The 19,423-nt window shown below is 34.4% G+C and overlaps 1 protein-coding gene across 1 annotated transcript; it reads right to left on the bottom strand.

Annotated features, from left to right (window-relative positions):
• Positions 1-629: 629 nt before the first annotated feature.
• Positions 630-19,379, bottom strand: LOC128550384 (U1 small nuclear ribonucleoprotein A-like). The gene is made up of 7 exons (XM_053529339.1): positions 19,323-19,379; positions 12,146-12,220; positions 11,509-11,681; positions 10,128-10,270; positions 7,510-7,580; positions 2,831-2,957; positions 630-1,933 (listed from the first exon to the last, which is right to left on the bottom strand). The coding sequence occupies exons 2-7, from the start codon at positions 12,207-12,209 to the stop codon at positions 1,774-1,776; spliced, it is 738 nt and encodes a 245-aa protein (XP_053385314.1). The 5' UTR covers positions 12,210-12,220; positions 19,323-19,379; the 3' UTR covers positions 630-1,773.
• Positions 19,380-19,423: the final 44 nt, after the last annotated feature.

The following is a 19,423-nucleotide window of genomic DNA, read 5'->3' as shown; positions in this document are numbered from 1 at the left end:
GGGACCCCCGACACTTCTTACTACAACAAAACTCTTGTCTTTATTTTGGACTTCAGTAACATTTTCACTGCAATTTTCTAGTCAAAAAACAAATGTTCTCAAATCGTTGGGCACTGGTCAGTTCCATTTCAATGACAAATGGTCAATAGATTTCCACCTGTAGTTGATCATCTCTCATATATATATATATATAATGAACATTTTTTCCCCTTTATCATTTGTATTTGGCCAATGTCTTTTGTTTTTGTTGGGTTTAACGTCACACCGCCAAATATAGGTCATTCAAACTTAAATGGTGGAGGAAGACCCCAGGTACCCCTATTTGTGCATTATTTCATCACGAGCAGGCACCTGGGCACAACCAACCTTCTGTAAGCCAGCTGGATGGCTTGCTCACATGAAGAATTCAATGCCTTGAATGAGGCTCAACCCCGTATCGGTGATAGGCAAGTGACCAAGTCGACACACTTAACGACTTAGCCGCAGAGACTCTTTTGAGAAATGTCATTTATAATATTTGATACTCCTGCTTTGTAACTTTATTTCCGTGACAAATTTAAGAACAGTCAACTCTGACTTAACAGCATTTAATCTACTATTTTCATGGCAATTAATCAAGTAAAACCAACTGTTTTTCATTCATTTATTTTCAAAGTGCATTTGTAAAATGTACAGATGTTTAGTATCAAGCATTTCATATACAGTTTGAAGATGTAACTTTCTGACAATTTAAACCTCCTACTAGCAAGTTATATATTAAAGTAAAAAAAAAGACATCTTTTTTTCTTTCCTCACCTTTATTAAAAGTCAGGATGCTGCATCGTATAGCCAAAGATGGTAAACTACTAGTAGTTTAGTATGAGATTTTGGCATGCACATGGACCCAATTTCCCCTCAAGTAACAATGATTTAGTGACTAACCTGCCCATGGTGCAATGTCCATAGCCTGCCCTTGTGCAATGTAGGCTTTGGACCCGGGCAGTCTTTATTTATCAAAAACAACAAAGAGTATACAACAAAAGTTCATCAATGTATCTGACGGTCAGGTGTAACCAAGGAGCGCTTTAGAGAACTGCAGAATCAGTTTCTTTTTTAATTTCCCCAGTCTTGCTAGAAAACATATCATTGTAACAGTGAGAATCTAATAAAAGGAGCTATGTTTTATTAAAAGCAAACAATACAATTCAAAAATTTAACGATGGATTAAATTTGGTTGGAGATCATATTCTGCAGTCAGTGACTTGGTATGCAGCTCCAGTGTGCAATGGTCAAACAACTGACCGTCTTTTAACTCAATATCATGATTTATGTGAAAATGGTAGATAAAACGAGTAACAAGGTGACAGAACATGTAATTTCTAGTTATACTGATTTCTAATGTTCATATTTTGGTAATTTATTTTTCATATTTACGTAGCATATCTAATATAAATTTTCCCAATACTTTTCTTCATTTCAAATAGATTTAGTCTATTCTTATGTGTAATTCAGACTTTTATAAAGAATTAATATAAAAAAAATCAGATATTTTCGTATGGCCAAACTTTTGCATGTTAAAAACTTTCAAATTACACAAGGTTTAGCCTTCACTTAAGATAAAAAAAATTCTCTTTTAAGTATTGAAATTTGCAGCTTTCATGTGAACCATTCTTTTATGTGAAAAAATTGGAACTGCTGAATTACTGAAAATTATACCCTCGTCATTTTCTCTGATTTTACAGCAGTTGGGGTGACATGAAAATGAGAGGTGACAAAACGATACAAAGAACACATCTACTTCTTGGCAAATGATATTTTCATAGCATTGCTGGGTGTGATCTTGAAGCCTTGAAGGGCGTCTTTAGCTGCAGCGGACTGAGTCTCTGTCTCAAACTCAACAAAGGCAATGTCATGTCTACCAGGTACCAGTCTAACCTCCTTGAAACCTGGGAACCTGTAAAATTTCAATATCATTGTAGTCAGATGACAATATTTCAGAAAAAACAACTTTTGAACAATTAAGGGGAGGTAATCCTTACAATTTAAAGCACAGAAAATTTTTTAAGCTGTCAGAAACCTTGTTATAAATGTAACTGTAATTTAGAGCAAGAAAAATAGTTCTGAAAGTTCATATCTTAACTGTATGTGTATATACCGATTTATAAATGTCTATACTGTAAACAATTTTAATTTGTCTGCTTTCTGTTGTTGGGTTTGAAGACACACCTGCATATTTCAGGTCATATGATCACTTTCCAGTTTAAAGGGGTGCTTATGAAAAAGATAATAATGAATAGAAAACAGTGCAGATCATGATCAGACTGCATGGATGTGCAGGCTGATCAGGATCTGCACTGGTTGCAAAGGCAGAATCAATTGTGTCCAGCATGATAAGGGTTAATGGAGGTGGTCAAACTCTAAGTGCTCCTCTTGGTATTATTTCAGACACCAGTGGTCACCATACCATCAACCTTCCACAAGCCAATTAAATGGCTCCCTGTCAGGAGGACTTGATTAAGACATATTGACAAAATTTTAGTAGGGCATTTTCCCCAGCTTTTGATGCTGGATGAATAAAGGTGCCCCTCTCTGTATTGTGTCTGCAACAGAAGTGACACTGGAGCAGAAACAACGACTTTCCATTAGCCAGCTGGATGACTTTTTCACAGGAAGAATTCTATACCCCATGTGCATTTTCTACTCTACACCAATGTGATTCCAGTTCAGTGACCTTAACCACTCTGCGATGGAGGTGTGGAGCAAATGATCCAAAGTTACTTTAATAATAGCTACTTAACCCTAAGCAACAGAGGCCTCTTATTTGGAGGTTTTACAATGTCAAGCTACTTACTGGTTGAACAGCATGGACAACATCATTTCATTAGTCTCCTCTGGTAGGTTGGTCAAGAACAAAATCTGGTTGGGTGGCTGTTCTGGTATACTGGTTGGTGCCGCAGTCGGAGCACCAGATGGGGCAGCTGTCAATGAAATGTACAAATGATAATAAGTTTGTAACAGATTTCATACTTTTTTAGTAAGACAACTGGGTGAAACAAAAAAAAAACATTCTTAAAATTACCACAAAGAATATCTGGTATCATCTCTTAAAAACAAGAGCACCGCCTTGCGGGTGCTGACGCTCATCTGATTTTTTTTGTGTAATAGAAGTCTAAGTCTAAAAAGGGCCATCATTCTTGCAAAAAGCAGGATAGAGTTATGTTTCTTGATGTACAGTGTCCACTTATGATGGTGAAAAACTGTTGCAAGTTTTAAAGCAATAGCTTTGATAGTTTATGAGAAAAGTTGACTTAAACATAATACTCAACCAAGAAAATGATTTTCTAAGTCCAAAAGGGGCAATAATTATTGCAAAAAGCAGGATGGAGTTATGTTGCTTGCTGTACAGGGTCAGCTTATGATGGTGATCAAGTGTTGCAAGTTTCAAAGCAATAGCTTTGATAGTTTAAGAGAAAAAATTGACCTAAACATAAAACTTAACCAAGAAATCTGATATTTTCTAAGTCCAAAAGGGGCCATAAATCTTGCAAAAAGCAGGACAGAGTTATGTTTCTTGCTGTACAGGGTCAACTTATGATGGTGAACAAGTGTTGCAAGTTTTAAAGCAATAGCTTTGATAGTTTAGGAGAAAAGTTGACCTAAACATACAACTTAACCAAGAAATCTGATATTTTCTAAGTACAAAAGGGGCCATAAATCTTGCAAAAAGCAAGATGGAGTTATGTTTCTTGCTATACAGGGTCAGCTTATGATGGTGAACAAGTATTCCAAGTTTCAAAGCAATAGCTTTGATAGTTTAGGAGAAAAGTTGACCTAAACATAAAACTTAACCAAGAAATCTGATATTTTCTAAGTACAAAAGGGGCCATAAACAGGCCTCCTAGCAGGCCTGAACAAAAATAAAGGTTTTTATAAAGGCTCCTATCTATGGAAATAAAGGCCTTTTAGTGTAAAATATTAAAAAATAAAGAGTAAATAAAGGCTATTTTTGTCGGAATTCTCGTTGAAAACACATAATATATATAGGTTTTTACTCATACATGCCATAATTTTTCAGAACATTTCCGGGATTCTGAGTTAAAATTTCCGGGATTTTTACCTTTTGTCTGGGACATACATCGTGACATTGGTATTCGTCTGTTTCATGCAAAAATATCGTAATATTACATGTAGTTTTGCGAGATAAACATTGTTCACTCACTTACTGTTTAATTTGCTGCAAATGTAGTCTAGCTTTCCAAGGGAGGTAAATACATTGTACGGGTAATACACATCTATAGTTCGGCACGTGAATTTATTGCGTTCCCGAGGTGAACAGAATTAGGAGACTTACTACATGTATATATGAAGAATCAACCTGGTCATCATGATTTAGATTCTAGCTAATTTGATATCATTCTAAGGCTTAAACATTTATTTAACAAGAGCACCGCCTTGCGGGTGCTGACGCTCATCTGATCTTTTTTGTATAATAGAAATATTGTCCTACCCATGATTTTCTAAGTCTAAAAAGGGCCATCATTCTTGCAAAAAGCAGGATAGAGTTATGTTTCTTGATGTACTGTGTCCACTTATGATGGTGAAAAACTGTTGCAAGTTTTAAAGCAATAGCTTTGATAGTTTATGAGAAAAGTTGACTTAAACATAATATTCAACCAAGAAAATGATTTTTCTAAGTCCAAAAGGGGCAATAATTATTGCAAAAAGCAGGATGGAGTTATGTTGCTTGCTTTACAGGGTCAGCTTATGATGGTGAACAACAGTTGCAAGTTTTAAAGCAATAGTTTTGATGGTTTAAGAGAAAAAGTTGACCTAAACATAAAACTTAACCAAGAAATCTGATATTTTCTAAGTCCAAAAGGGGCCATCATTCTTGCAGAAAGCAGGATGGAGTTATGTTTCTTGCTGTACAGGGTCCACTTATGATGGTGAAAAACTGTTGCAAGTTTTAAACCAATAGCTTTGATAGTTTAGGATAAAAGTTGACCTAAACATCAAATTTAACCAAGAAAACTGATTTTCTAAGTCCAAAAGGGGCAATAATTCTTGCAAAAAGCAAGATGGAGTTATGTTTCTTGATGTACAGGGTCTGCTTATGATGGTGAACAAGTATTCCAAGTTTCAAAGCAATAGCTTTGATAGTTTAGGAGAAAAGTTGACCTAAACATAAAACTTAACCAAGAAATCTGATATTTTCTAAGTACAAAAGGGGCCATAAATCTTGCAAAATGCAAGATGGAGTTATGTTTCTTGCTATACAGGGTCAGCTTATGATGGTGAACAAGTATTCCAAGTTTCAAAGCAATACATTTGATAGTTTAGGAGAAAAGCTGACCTAAACATAAAACTTAACCAAGCAACGCCGACGCAGACAACCGCTCAAGTGATGACAATAACTCATCATTTTTTTTCAAAAAATCAGATGAGCTAAAAATTAAATTGAATCCTTAAAGGAATAAAATATATCTTGTAAATAAAATCGCCAATATCAGATATTTGGAGTCGGGTCAATTTCCATGGGTCCGTCGGCAAAGGCATTCAATATTTTAATTTAGAATGCGTGACAATCGCTCTTGATCTTAAATTATTACAACCTTTTAAAATAATTATCGTTTAATTGACTGTTTTCAATAATCTCTTCCATAAAGGCTACATGTAGCTTTACCGCCAATGTGCTAAAACAAACAGATTTACGACTATTGTTCCTAATTTAAGTACCATAAAACAGTTATTGATTGCATAATCCTGTCAGTTCTTAATCAGGGTCATCATAATAACTGACTGTAACTAAATCAGTGTCATCAAAAGATCGTCGCGTGATCAAAGCGGACTTAATCAACACGTGTCCCGCTCGAGGGCATGAAACTGATTAGGAAGAAACAATGTGACACCGGGGACTGTTTATTGTCTAAAATTCAACAAGTCATAGACAAAAAAAACAAGTTTTTTGGGGGATTATTTTTATTTGTTCCTGTATTTTTATTTTTCTGGGACAATTCAAGACTGTCCGGGACACTGGGACGAGTATGTAATTTCCGGGACAATCCTGGACAATCCGGGATGTATCACATGTATGTATTTATTACATGTATGTGGTCTGGAGAACACAACAGCATTCTGAAAAACTCAAGATGAAAGATACACAAGCAGTATCCTAATAACAACACTTAAAAGGGGGGAAGAAATACAGTAGTATAACCATTTCTTGCTTTAAACTGGCACGGCAAGCAGTTTGAACAAAAATATAGGTTCTGAGTGAAAATATCAGGCTATTTGGCCGTTTTAAAGGTTTTTTCAAAAGATTTAAAGGTTTTAAAGGTTTGCTCTGAAATTAAAGGTTTTTAAAGGTTTTAAAGGTTTCACTAGGAGGCCTGCATAAATCTTGCAAAAAGCAAGATGGAGTTATGTTTCTTGCTATACAGGGTCACCTTATGATGGTGAACAAGTATTCCAAGTTTCAAAGCAATAGCTTTGATAGTTTAGGAGAAAAGCTGACCTAAACATAAAACTTAACCAGGCAACGCCCGCTCATGTGATGTCAATAACTCATCATTTTTTTTTCCAAAAAATCAGATGAGCTAATAATACTCTCAACCAATAAATATCCAATAAAGAAAGAAAACGCCCAAGCCTTTTTCAGAATTTTTGGAAGATGACCCATTCCATGGCTGTGGGAATTTCTGAAATTCCCATTATCCATAATAACTGCTTTAAACTGACCAACACTAATTTCTTTAAAATGAAAACATTTTTAATTATCGACTTTGCTGTCCCCTTTGGAACGGTACAATATCTTTTACCTTAAGTTTTTACAGAAAACAAGATGGACTTTTCCGCCTCAAATTTGGGATAAAAGGTACTACTTTCAATGGAGAATATGACCAGTTAATGGTAATAAAATCAGAACCTAAAAGCCCTTCATGCTTCACTATTTACATAGGAAAAGTGTCTGCCAAATGAAAACCATTCAATCTTGCACTTTTACAAAATAATGCGAAACTGTAGTATGAGATGGAAAAACAGGACTGACATTCAGTCTGTTTAATATGAGCTTTACACATTTCTAAACAGTATTTCAGTTATGTAACACCACTTACTCAATCTAACCAATGTCCTTCGAAACAAGGAATTGAAAACTTTCCTTGATTTATCAGAAGGTTAGGATAAATGAAATGCACACTGTTTTAGTCAAATAGTCAGGTCACTTAAATCACTACCTCTTAATATATAACCTTATGCTTTACCTACTAAGGGAACTGAGTAGAGGAAAAGTTTGAAACTTGAAACGTTCTTGAATTTCGCAAATTAAAAAAATTTGTGAAAATATCAACTGGCATGAATTTCCACATTTATCAGGAAACATTACTATAGTCCAGTTAAGATAGACAAACTTAGCTTTGACAATTTTCTGTGAGTCGCAAGTATTTCACACTTTGTGCATGCGAAACATCTGGAATTGGCAATTCATGATTTTTTTACAAGCAATATATCCACTTATGTATAGATACATACCTTGTGTGGGAACTGGCTGTTGCACCACAGGTTGTGCTGGTTGAGCCGCTTGTTCTCTGGCCGCTCGCTCTCTGAAATATCATACATACAGAGATTGCTAAAAATTACTTATCAAACATTCCATATTATCTTTCTCTAAAATACTGTTAACAAAAATAACACTTAGAATTTTCACATATGGCGGTATCTTCAAAACTGTATTTTAGTTTCAAATGGACTGTTAAACATCACACCAACACAATTACCATTGTGTAGTGACTTTCCACTTTCTGGTGGACAAGGGTCCCATATATCCCTCCAAATAAAATTTCAGGTACAAGCGTGCACCTGGAGGGAACCACTGACCTTCCGTATGTGGGTGGTTTTCAAAATAATGAAGCAAAAGTGTGACATAGGGGTTGAAAATTCAAACTTATTTCTTACGGTGGTCACCTATTTTTTATTATAGCAAATACTTCAAATTTGAAGGAAATAACTTTGGGGAAGTGTTGAGAAATGCCAATCAGAAAATATTTCAGCCTTTAATTCGAAAGTTCAGTGAATTTCCAGTAAGGTGGGTGATAAATGTTGCATGGTTTTATGACGAGGAAATATGTATAACAGTAATTTTTTCAACATAAATGATAAGTAATGGGTGTATGTGTATGGTTTGAAACTTATTTAATCATATGTTTGTGGACATTGGTTTTTAAAATCACCCTTTCTGCACAAATTTGACATGAAAATAAAACTTTACCTAGAAAAGTTGTTGCTGAATGCAAAATAACTATCATATAATTATAAAACCAACTTTTTTCTGACATGTTGCATGTTTATAAACCACATGCCAAATTTCAAGAATGTCCAGTAATTCTAATTTCTAGAATTGTCTACTCAAAATTGAGTTATTTTAAAGATGCACAGGGGACACATACTGAAGATCAGTGTAATATTCATCCATTATTAGTTTTCTATTCATAAAAAGACTACTGATAATAAACTTTAGACAAATACTATCCAAAAATAGTTTATTCCACAAAATAACTACAAAATTGAAAATTTTCACTTCAAAAACATGAAAATTCAACAAAATGTAATGCTTTAAATGAAAAATAAGTGACTTTATACATAACTAACAAATTGAAATCATTTAATTTACATGAACTGCTTATTCATATTAGAAAAATGACAAAATACCATGCATGATAAAATGGAATAGTAAAATTCATACATACTTTATAATGTTACTAAAAAGGGTGCACAGGGGACAAATTGTATCAAAATATTTATTCATAGAATATGTACATGGTAAGTAAAATTCTTTTAACTACATAATATTTACTAGTGAACATTTACATATTTAGGTAAACTTAAGAGCTTAAGAAGCAATAAAATTGATATTTCCACTTTTAAACTTGAAAATTGGCAACTTCGGAAAAAATGCAAACAATGAATTTTTAATTGTCCAGGGTTTCTTATATAATGCTAAATTATCAAGTAATGCCTAAATTTTGCATACACACTGCTAAGAATATAGAAATGCCACCACAAATTACAGTACTGCTATGATAATTGATATATGTCAAAAAAAGGGTGCACAGGGGACATCACTTTTGGCCTTGTGAATGTTTAACAGTCAGTAAAATGTGAAGTTGAAGGCTGCTTTTGTATCTGTTGTAACTCCCTTTCAAGGAAAATAAAGTAAAATCCCATTTTATTTAAAGAATAAAAGAAATCTGACACTTAACAACTGAAAAGGTGCACAGGGGACATTTTTAGGTGTATAGACATTCATCATGTATCTGAGAAAATCGATTTATTAAAGAAAAAAAATCATACTGTGTCTTCACAGCTGAAAGGATAAAGATCTTAGAAAAACATTAAGACTTTAGAAAAGTAATAGGGTTATGAAATTGTAGTGTTCAACATTTAAATTTAGTATTTTTTTCACTATTTTTCGTGAAAAGGGTTCCATCACAAGATGTGAAATATTGGTAACAATAAGATGTAGGTAATGAAAAGAAGTATTTTATTTAAATGTGCAGAGTTTAAGTTACATTAAAAAGCCAAAGCTGTAACAATAAATCATGGTTTTAAAAAGTAAACCTCAGTTGAAAACTATACTTCATGTAAAATGTCACACTTTTTTGGGTGCACAGGGGACAAAATTAGCTATATAATTTAATATAACTTTAAAACTGCTTGAGCCATCAAGATAAAATTGCACACATTTATTGAGTACATTGATTTGGATATATTTTGCTCCAAAACACATTCTAAAACTGAACTGAATTAAAGTAAGGTGAGAGAGAAGAAAAAGCTTCATTATTTTGAAAACCACCCATGTCAGACTGATGGCTTCCTCACATGAAAGATTTCTACACACTAGGAACAGTCTGGAACCAACAGCTATAAGAGGCCATTCTGTCAGCAACCTTAACCACTTGACCATGGAGAAATCCAGGAATAAAATTCAAATTTTCATTTTAACAGTACTGAAACAACTTTCTGAATATTGCTATGTATACTGAAATAACATTTAAGGAAATTTACAAAATAAGCCAAGAATAAGGATATATTTTTCCAAGTTTCTTAGACTTGCTTCACCAAAGCTTTACTACCATAAATTGTTACTTTACCTTGCTGCATTTGCTTGTCCACGTTTCCTTTTCTTTGTTTCTGCAGGTGCTTCTTCATCCTTCTTTTGTTTCTTGGGACGCTCAACAAAGGTTCCCTTCATTTTGGCTACCATATCCGAATCCTTCTTGCTGTACTGGATTCTCTATAACCAGGTAAACATCATATGAACAGACTTGCAGGCTAATGAATAAATTATTGTATTCCAAATCCATTCTTGATTCATATTTAAAACTTTACAAATTTTGCCCTTAGTCCTTGTCCCAAAAAGTCTAAAAATCTGGTCTATGCAATGTTTTCCGCACAACAACCTTTCAGGTAGTCAGATTCTGCATTTCTTTACTTTGCATATAAATCAGTGTTTTTTCTTAATTTTTTTGTGCGTGAATTTTCTGAGTGAGACATTGTCTGACAATGCAGTTTTGTTTTTAAGGTAGTTCAGAGAAAACCATCCAGTTCAAACATTAAAATAATTCCATTTAAATTTAAAAATTGAAAAACCTATAAAGATTGTGCAAACACAATGCTGCATTAAATCTATGGTATACAGTCAGACCTTTTTCTCATCATTTTGGGAATGCCGCCAACACCAATACAACTGGGAAAATATAGAAACTTAAAGTACTTGGTTTCTTTTTGAATAGCATTTAAAAATGTGTGAAGGTATATTGATAACTGTTTACTGAATTTAATGAGTAAAAGTCTACAAAATAGCTAAACTTTGTTGAAAAAAAAAAAAAAAAAAAAAAAAAAAAAAAAACCTAGGCAGTAACAATTAAGTTCAACATTGGGAAAAAACATACTTTTTTGCATTGGGACTGCCTCCTTTTATGGGTGGTAGCTTTATAGGGGAAAAAGCCCTGACAGTTTGTCTCCTCTTAACACTAAGAAAAACTTACAAAGTTACAAAGCAAACTTTTGATCCTCCCTCAGGAAAAGATACTGTTTAAAATATAGTAGAAATTAAATTTTCAGATCTTTAAGCTCAAAACTTGATCAGCCTAAGTACAGGATACTTCTTAAAGCAGCGAGTTTGAGGCGATAATTTTAGCTGAAATCAAGACTTGCTTTAAACTCAAAATCAGCCCATCTATATCTGAGCCGCACCATGAGAAAACCAACATAGTGCATTTGCGACCAGCATGGATCCGCGCAGTCTGGTCAGGATCCATGCTGTTCGCTAACGGTTTCTCAAATTGCAATAGGCTTTGAAAACGAACAGCATGGATCCTGTCCAGATTGCGCCGATGCGAAGGCTGGTCTGGATTCATGCTGGTCTCAAATGCACTACGTTGGTTTTCTCATGGTGCGGCTCATATTATCAGCAGATCACTAAACTTTTGTTTCACTTACCACCCTTCTGACTCAAATTTTCTATCTTACCATAGGCTTGTCATAAAATGGAAATCCTTGCATAGATCTCAGTGCATTAGTACTACTGTTTATATCCTTAAAGATGACAAACGCCTGGCCCCTCATCTTCAGCGACTTCAGGGCAACAATATCTAAAATCTGTCCAAACTGGGAAAATATAGCATACAATGACTTCTTCAGCTCTGAAATGCAAAAAAAAAAAATATAAATAAATAAATAAAATAAAAATAAAACTTAATTTTGGAAGCCATGATTTTATACAACAATGAACAACACTTCAATGGGATATTTTACTCACAATGTGACTTCATTAAAACATCAACTGATTGTCAGGTAAAAGTTATCAATAGTCTTTTATGGTTCTTCCCTAAGGAAGCATGTCATCGACCTGTCGTAATCTAGCTGTTAATTAAGGTCTTGACCACTCACATGGTAAGCCTTCAGTTTGAACCCATGATGAAGACTACTTACCTTTTCATATAAAATCAGTGTTGTTGTTTTTTTCACAGGAAGATGACACCAGAAGGATTCAAGTAAGTTATCATCAAGATTTCTTCACAGCAGAACTAAATTCTAAAGATCAATTAAAACTAAATCTATTTAAAGAAGTATTTTATGTATTTCTCATATAGGATCTCTCACTTACCATCTTTTTTAATCTTTTCATTCAAGTTGTTTATGTAGATTGTATGATTTGGCCGGATATCCATACTTGTTTAATCTGAAAATACAAGACAGACTTCATAAATGTGTTAAGAACAATAACGAACAATTGATATTTTCCCATACATGATGCAATATTCTTTCGATATCAATTAATGGGAGTTGTCATTGTCCCTTTCATGTTATTTTGATTCAAACTCGAACAAATGTTATTTTTAATAAAATTATATCAAATCATTACTTATTAAAAAGGCTAGAAAATGTCTACGTCCCCATGAGGGTTTGGCATTAACCAGATCCCAGAAAAGTCACGAATTAGCTATATAGCTAGAAATAGCTATAAAACCAATAACAATTGTGAATATCAAATATAAAATAGTTATTATCCCATTCTAAATGGTTTATGAGACAAAACAATCACTATGCAGTTTCACAGGCTGGTAACATTGCCCGATCGGGCTTTCAACATGAAAACTAATATTTCTTGAAAAATAATGAATATATTTCTTTCAAACTTGGTCCATTTATTAAGCATAACATATGAGGCATATTAAGGTAGAAATAATTGTGCTGCCTTCAGTTTTGTTAGAATTACTTCCCTTTTTAAGATTTTTATGATGCATATTTTTTGAAGTCCAAAAAATTATGTTTTAATGCAATGTTTAAAACAGAAAAGGGTTCAATGGCTATCTATTGCTCCAAACTTGTGCGCCAATACCTTTATTCTATATATTTAGGGTTAATACTTTGTTTCTAGCGCAGATGTATTAACAATTGTTTTAGAACTAACATTTCTCTATAATGTTGTAAGTGAAAGCACAGTAAAATGTATACTTTCATGTACTAGCACAATAAATTAGAGCATTTACCCCTTTTTTGTTTTAAACTTAACATCACAACATATCTTTTTTGGACTTCAAAAATTATGCGTCATAAAACTCTATAAAAATATATAGAATAAAGGTAAAGTTTTCCAGTTTAGGGTGTTAATCATCTGGGTTACACTGCTTGTATAATTATAGTCGTTAAAGATAAACCGTGCAGCTGATCTTTGCACTTTTTCGACTTTGTATGAGAGGGACTTTTGCCAGGGGTGCCAGATGGATGAGCAATACTCGAGTTGTGGACGGACGTAGGTGTTATAGGCTTTCTCTTTGACCTTTTTGTTTGTTGTCTGAACATTTCTTTTGATGAATTTAAGAGAGTTGTTTGCTTTAGAGGAAATAGTATTAATATGTTCAGACCAGTTTAAGTCTTTATCAGTAGATTTCAGTTCCTTGTCATGCATGACTGGGTTTCGTTTGCGAGTAATTCTCAGCACCTCACACTTGTCTGGATTAAATTCCATTGACCAGTCCCGTTCCCACTTTTCAAGGGCGTACAAATCTTTTTGTAGTGTTTGGGCATCAGATGAGGACTTGACTGTAAGGTATACTATGGTATCATCTGCAAACAGTCTTGCCTTACTTCTAATAGAATCTGGTAGGTCATTAATGTAAGCCAGGAAGAGACAGGGCCCTAGGACAGATCCCTGAGGGACACCGGACAGGACAGGCAGGGTGTCAGAAGAAATATCAGTTTATTGTGATCAACCTTGTCGAATGCTTTGCTAAAATCCATTACTATTACATCTGTTTGTTGACCTTGCTCAAGGTTGTCGTAAACTTCTTGTGTAAAGCTGATCAGTTGTGATTCACAGCTATGCTTAGATCTGAAGCCATGCTGGTACTGGCTTAGGAGGTCATTAGTGTCAAAATGTGTCATGATGTTGGAGACCAGAATGTGTTCCAATAATTTGGAAGCTATGCAGGTGAGAGATATTGGCCTGTAGTTACTGGCCTTTGATTTCGGGCCTTTCTTATATACAGGGGCGACAACTGCACTTCTCCAATCTGGCAGGACACAGCCAGTTTCCAGGGATGACCTAAATATAATTGTAAGGATAGGCGCTATCTCGTGGTGTAGCTCTTTTAGAACTCTTGGTGAGAGTTCATCTGGGCCAGAGGCTTTATTTGGAGAGAGCCCCTGCAGGAGTTTATCAACACCCTCTTCTGTAACGGAGATCATGGGGATATTGGGTGCTAAAGTGTTTGTAGTAACTTTTTTGCAGAGTTGCTTCAAACTGAGTGGTTGTGGTTTTGGACATAGACACTTGGGGTCTGGAACCCCCAACCCCTCCAGCCCAAACTACTACGCATCTGTATATATTTTTATCATCATCATTGTGTATCCAGACACAGACTATAATCACACAAGCAATATTAAACTTATTTGAACTAATTTGAAAATATATAAAACCTCTCACTAGCTTAAAAATACACAAGATGTAAATGTTCGCCAGAAATATCTCGCACACCCACCTTGAAAAATCATCTCATGTTTACTATTTTTGCAACTTTCCCATAGAATTTTGATGTTCTTCAGTACAGTATATATTTTTCTGCAAGATGATATTCAGGATAGTATTAGACTTTCAGAGCTGTCAACAGAATACGCAAGGAATTCTGCAATTGTCAAAAAATTCGCTCCATTTACAAAATCTTTCGACTACGTCAGCTATGGCTGCCGGCTTCGTATGGTAAATATTTTTCGCGCAGTGAAGACTGGAACCAGCTGGTTCCCACATTCATTACGCGATGTTTATTTATCGTATGAAGCCGGAAGCCACAGCTTACGTAGTCCAGGGATCGAATTTAACGGTCGCTAACTCGTGAAATTCGAGTAAGAATCAAAAAATGCGAGTAGGAAATAATGGCACTTGAATATTTTTGTGACCGCGTCCGAAAATCAACGCATTTGCTCAAACTGTCCTTTGTGCTTTTTAAAACTACTTTAGGGTAATTTTACCAATAACCACGTGACCGATTGTAGACGCTTGTCGTTTTATACAAATGTAATTATCGGATATTTAAGTAAGCGTCTATACGATATTTGTTCACGATTTGCTCCCGTGGTTCGCAACATGGATGGAAAATGAATAAAATAACTAGTTTCTTCGGGAGAAAAAGGCCCGCGGAGGCTGACAATGACAGTGAAAGCAAGGGGAGTGACCCCAAAGAACCTAAAGCAACATCGGCCGTTTCGACGACGAGTACTTTGGTTTGTACCGCTCAAACCACAAAGTCCCGGTCTGACCCCACGGCATCTGTCAAAACTGTAAAAACAAGAGCTGTTGGAGGACAGCAACGCTCGACTATTCAACAGCCTTGTCGATTGAATGAATACGAAAGTCGAAAAAGGGGCATAATTTAAAAAAAGCAAAATAGGGTTATGGAACCTGCATAGTGCTTATCAGCTCATGACAGTGGACAAGTGTGTGAAGTTTCAATCCATTCCCATTAGAGGGTACTGAGATACCAGCTTACATATAAGAATTTAACCCAAAACTCCTAAGTTTAAAAAGGTGCATAATTTTGTAAAATGCGAAGTTGAGTTATTGACCCTTTGCACTGCATGTCATATCATGACAGTGAACAAGTGTGTGAAGTTTCAATCCTTTCCCATTAGTGGATACTAAGATACCAGCTTACATACAAAACCTTAACCAAAAAATTCTAAGTCGAAAAAGGGGCATAATTTTGTAAAAAAGAAAAATAGAGTTATGGAACCTGCTTTGTGCATGTCAGATCATGACAGTGAACAAGTGTGTGAAGTTTCAATCCATTCCAATTAGTGAGTACTGAGATACCAGCTTACATACAAAACCTTAACCAAAAAATTCTAAGTCGAAAAAGGGGCATAATTTTGTAAAAAAGCAAAATAGAGTTATGGACCTGTGCAATGTAAGTCAGTTTATCACAGTGAATAAGTGTGTGAAGTTTCAATCCATTCCCACAAGTGGTTACTGAGATACCAGCTTACATACAAAACCTTAACCAAAAATTTCTAAGACAAAAAAGGGGCATAATTTTGTAAAAAAGCAAAATAGAGTTATGGGACCTGTGCAATGTAAGTCAGTTTATCACAGTGAATAAGTGTGTGAAGTTTCAATCCATTCCCACACGTGGTTGCTGAGATACCAGCTTACAACCAAAACTTAACCAAATCGGGACGTGGACGCGGCCGCCGACGCATGTGCGAGTGCAATAGCTCTACTATTCTATGAATAGTCGAGCTAAAAATGGAAATCCAAGCTAAATATAAAACTTTTGTATGAAACAAAAGAAAATGATGACAATATAAGTAAAAACGTTACACTGGTACCTTGTGGCTTTATTGTTAGAAATTTTCATGTAGTAGTCAGACAGTGGATAAGTTTGTATGAATATATAACAAAAACATTAGAGGTTTTTATAGTTTACTTTCAAGTCAGTCAGTAAACACAACAGCAGAGCTGTACATAAAACAACAAAAAATATCACTTTAGGTTATACAATTTAGTGAGCAACAACCTCTAAATAATTGCTAGTGGAACTAACCATTTTGCTAGTGGAAAAACATGGCACTAGCAAAAAATTGCTAGTGGAAAAAAAGTTAAATTCGATCCCTGGTAGTCTAAAGATTTTGTAAATGGAACAAAATTTTTCACAATTGTACTATTTCTCGCGTATTTTGTTGACAGCGGTGAAGATAAAGTATTATCATGAACATCATTGTGAAGAAAAATATGTATTGTATTAAAGAACACCAAAATTCTATGGGAAAGTTGCATAAATGGTGAACATGAGACAATTTTTCAAGGTGGGTGTGCGAGATATTTCTGGCGAACATTTATCAGGTCGGAGACTTCCCCTGGATTGAGAGACATTCTCTCGATCTAAACATTGTCTCTCGTTCGAAAGACAAAATGTCTTTCGATCGAAAGACTCAAATTAGCTTAAGCAATGAAAATCATTGAAAGAGTAATTAAGACTCTCTTTTTAGAATGCGCAAATTTATTTCAAATATAGAAAATTATCTTTCTTTTATCAAATTTTCAAAATCAAAATTATTTTGGGAATTTTGTTTAAGCATTATTATGCTTAAGCAAACTTCTATGACAATGTGTTTCTTGTAAAGTTTACTTGAAATAACAAGTTGTTTCAATGAATAAATAATGCGACTGTAATTAAATGATTGTTTTAATAATGAGTTCATGTTTTTTCAACACTTAAGCTAAATACAGTCTTTCGATCGAAAGACATTTTGTGTTTCAAACAAGAGACAGTGTTTAGATCTAGAGACTGTCTCTCAATCCAGGGGAAGTCTCCGACCTGTTTATATCTTGTGTATTTTTAAGCTAGTGGGAGATTACAGCAGAGCTACCGGCGCCGCGAAGCGGCGCCGACAGCGTCACATTACAGTTAAACGTGTGAAAAAGAAAATGAATAGAGAGATCTAACTGTGTATACTATCAAGTTGAAATTCCGTGGTACTTTTTGGAATCGGTGTTGTTCGGATTTTTTCGAGTACACTATGCACATAGTAATTAATCAATAAAGACGTCAGTAGACGCTTACTGTTTACGGTTGACAAAAGCGTCTCGCTTACTGCTTTGAATATTGAATAAAAATGTAAATGCGCGTTTGATAATAAAAATTTAGAGCTAAATACATTTTGTACGAAGAAAAAAGAAATAAAATACAATATTTTCATTTTGAAACGACTTTCCTCACGCTGCCATTACCGAACTTTATTATATATACTTATGTTCGTCTTGATGACGTCATAACTCCACAGTGGTGTAGTGGTTAGTGAGTTCGCGTTGAAAACTAGAGGTCGTGAGTTCGAACCTCACCTGGACCAGGTTTTTTCTTTTTCAATTCCTTTTTTTATTTCAGCTTTTTTTCTATTATTATGAGTTTTGAAAATATTGTATAACTAAAGTCATTCATGTGAAATTTAACAAGTGTTTAGTTTTGATGTCAGGCTCCAGTGTAGTGCCTGTGCAGTAGTCAGTAGACATAACTTTAAAAACAAAAACAACTTTAGGATCAAAATATACAGGCATTGAACTGTGAAAAGCAAATAATGCTCTTCTCCCCGTTCGCATATATTTCATCCGTTAGCTTTAAAGGCACTGACCAGAGTTTATCTAAAAAACTAAAAGTATTGGCGATGAATTATCAATAATCAAAAAAGTTCTTACTATCATCCCTATTTCATAGTACCAAAAGATTAACCATAAAAAGCCATAGAAATAAATGTTAACTTAGAGGTTTAGTAAATAAACAGGGTTTTTCGAGAATTTCGGCTTACACTGTTTTTCTCAGGTAAAATTCTGATCATTAACTTTTAAAAATTGCTAGTCTTTTGGGTTTAAAACAAGCTTTGTACAGTCATGTAAATGAAGCTTTTTCAATTTGAAGGGGTTATCATTTGTGACTGGTTTCCAGTACAATGTATAATAATAATTTAATATGTAAAATTGTTGATGCAGTACGTTTTAATAATGATAACAGAAATTATTCAAATACGTTTTCTTCTTTATTTTGGTGCAGATTTTAATCTATATCGAACTTTCTTTTAATTACATGCAGAATATCTTACGAGTATTTCACATGTGATGCAGTCTTAAACATGCATTCAGAAATCATGAATTATCATTAATACTTATAATTTTAATAGATCTAATAGAACATAAACGTCCTAAACGAATCCATAATTCCAGACAATTCCAACACCACTCCTTTAATTTTAAAGGGGCACTGTGATTTTTCAGGGAGCTCTGCCTTTTAGGTAGCACCTAATTTCATATTATATATTTTTCAAGTTAGTTCAAATAAGTCTAACATTGCTTGTGTGATTATAGTCTGTGCATGGATATACAATGATGAATATATATACAGGTGCGTAGTAGTCTGGGCTGGAGGGGTTGAGGGTTCCAGACCCCAAGTGTCTGTGGTTTTGGACGTGATTATGACCATTTTGCATCTTATTTTGACATATTAGTATTGGTTTTATAGCTACTTCTAGCTATATATAGCTACATTTAGCTTAATAGCTAATGTGTGACTTTTCTGGGACCTGTTAACGGACGATAGGATTTGCTGGACGGATAGAACGTAGACTAGGCGTCCAGTTACCGGATAGACACTTCCTTTTTTAAAATGTTCTATGAAAACTAAATAAAACGCTTAAATCAATAATTCTTTGAAAAGCATAATTATTTAAACACAGATTTCAATGGAACTGCGGACATTTTTTCATTGAAATACATTCGATTCAAACAGATTTTTCACCTCAATACAACCGGCAAAATTCTTTGTTTACAAAACGTACCGGAAACGGTCACTGCGTACGAAAATAATGTCCGTAATAATCAGTCTTGTAAACCGTTATT

This window comes from Mercenaria mercenaria, chromosome 17, assembly GCF_021730395.1.
Source record: "Mercenaria mercenaria strain notata chromosome 17, MADL_Memer_1, whole genome shotgun sequence".
In the NCBI taxonomy this organism is placed as follows: Eukaryota; Metazoa; Mollusca; class Bivalvia; order Venerida; family Veneridae; genus Mercenaria; species Mercenaria mercenaria.
Note: the sequence above shows the minus strand (reverse complement) of the source record. Positions and strands in the feature narration are given on the sequence as shown.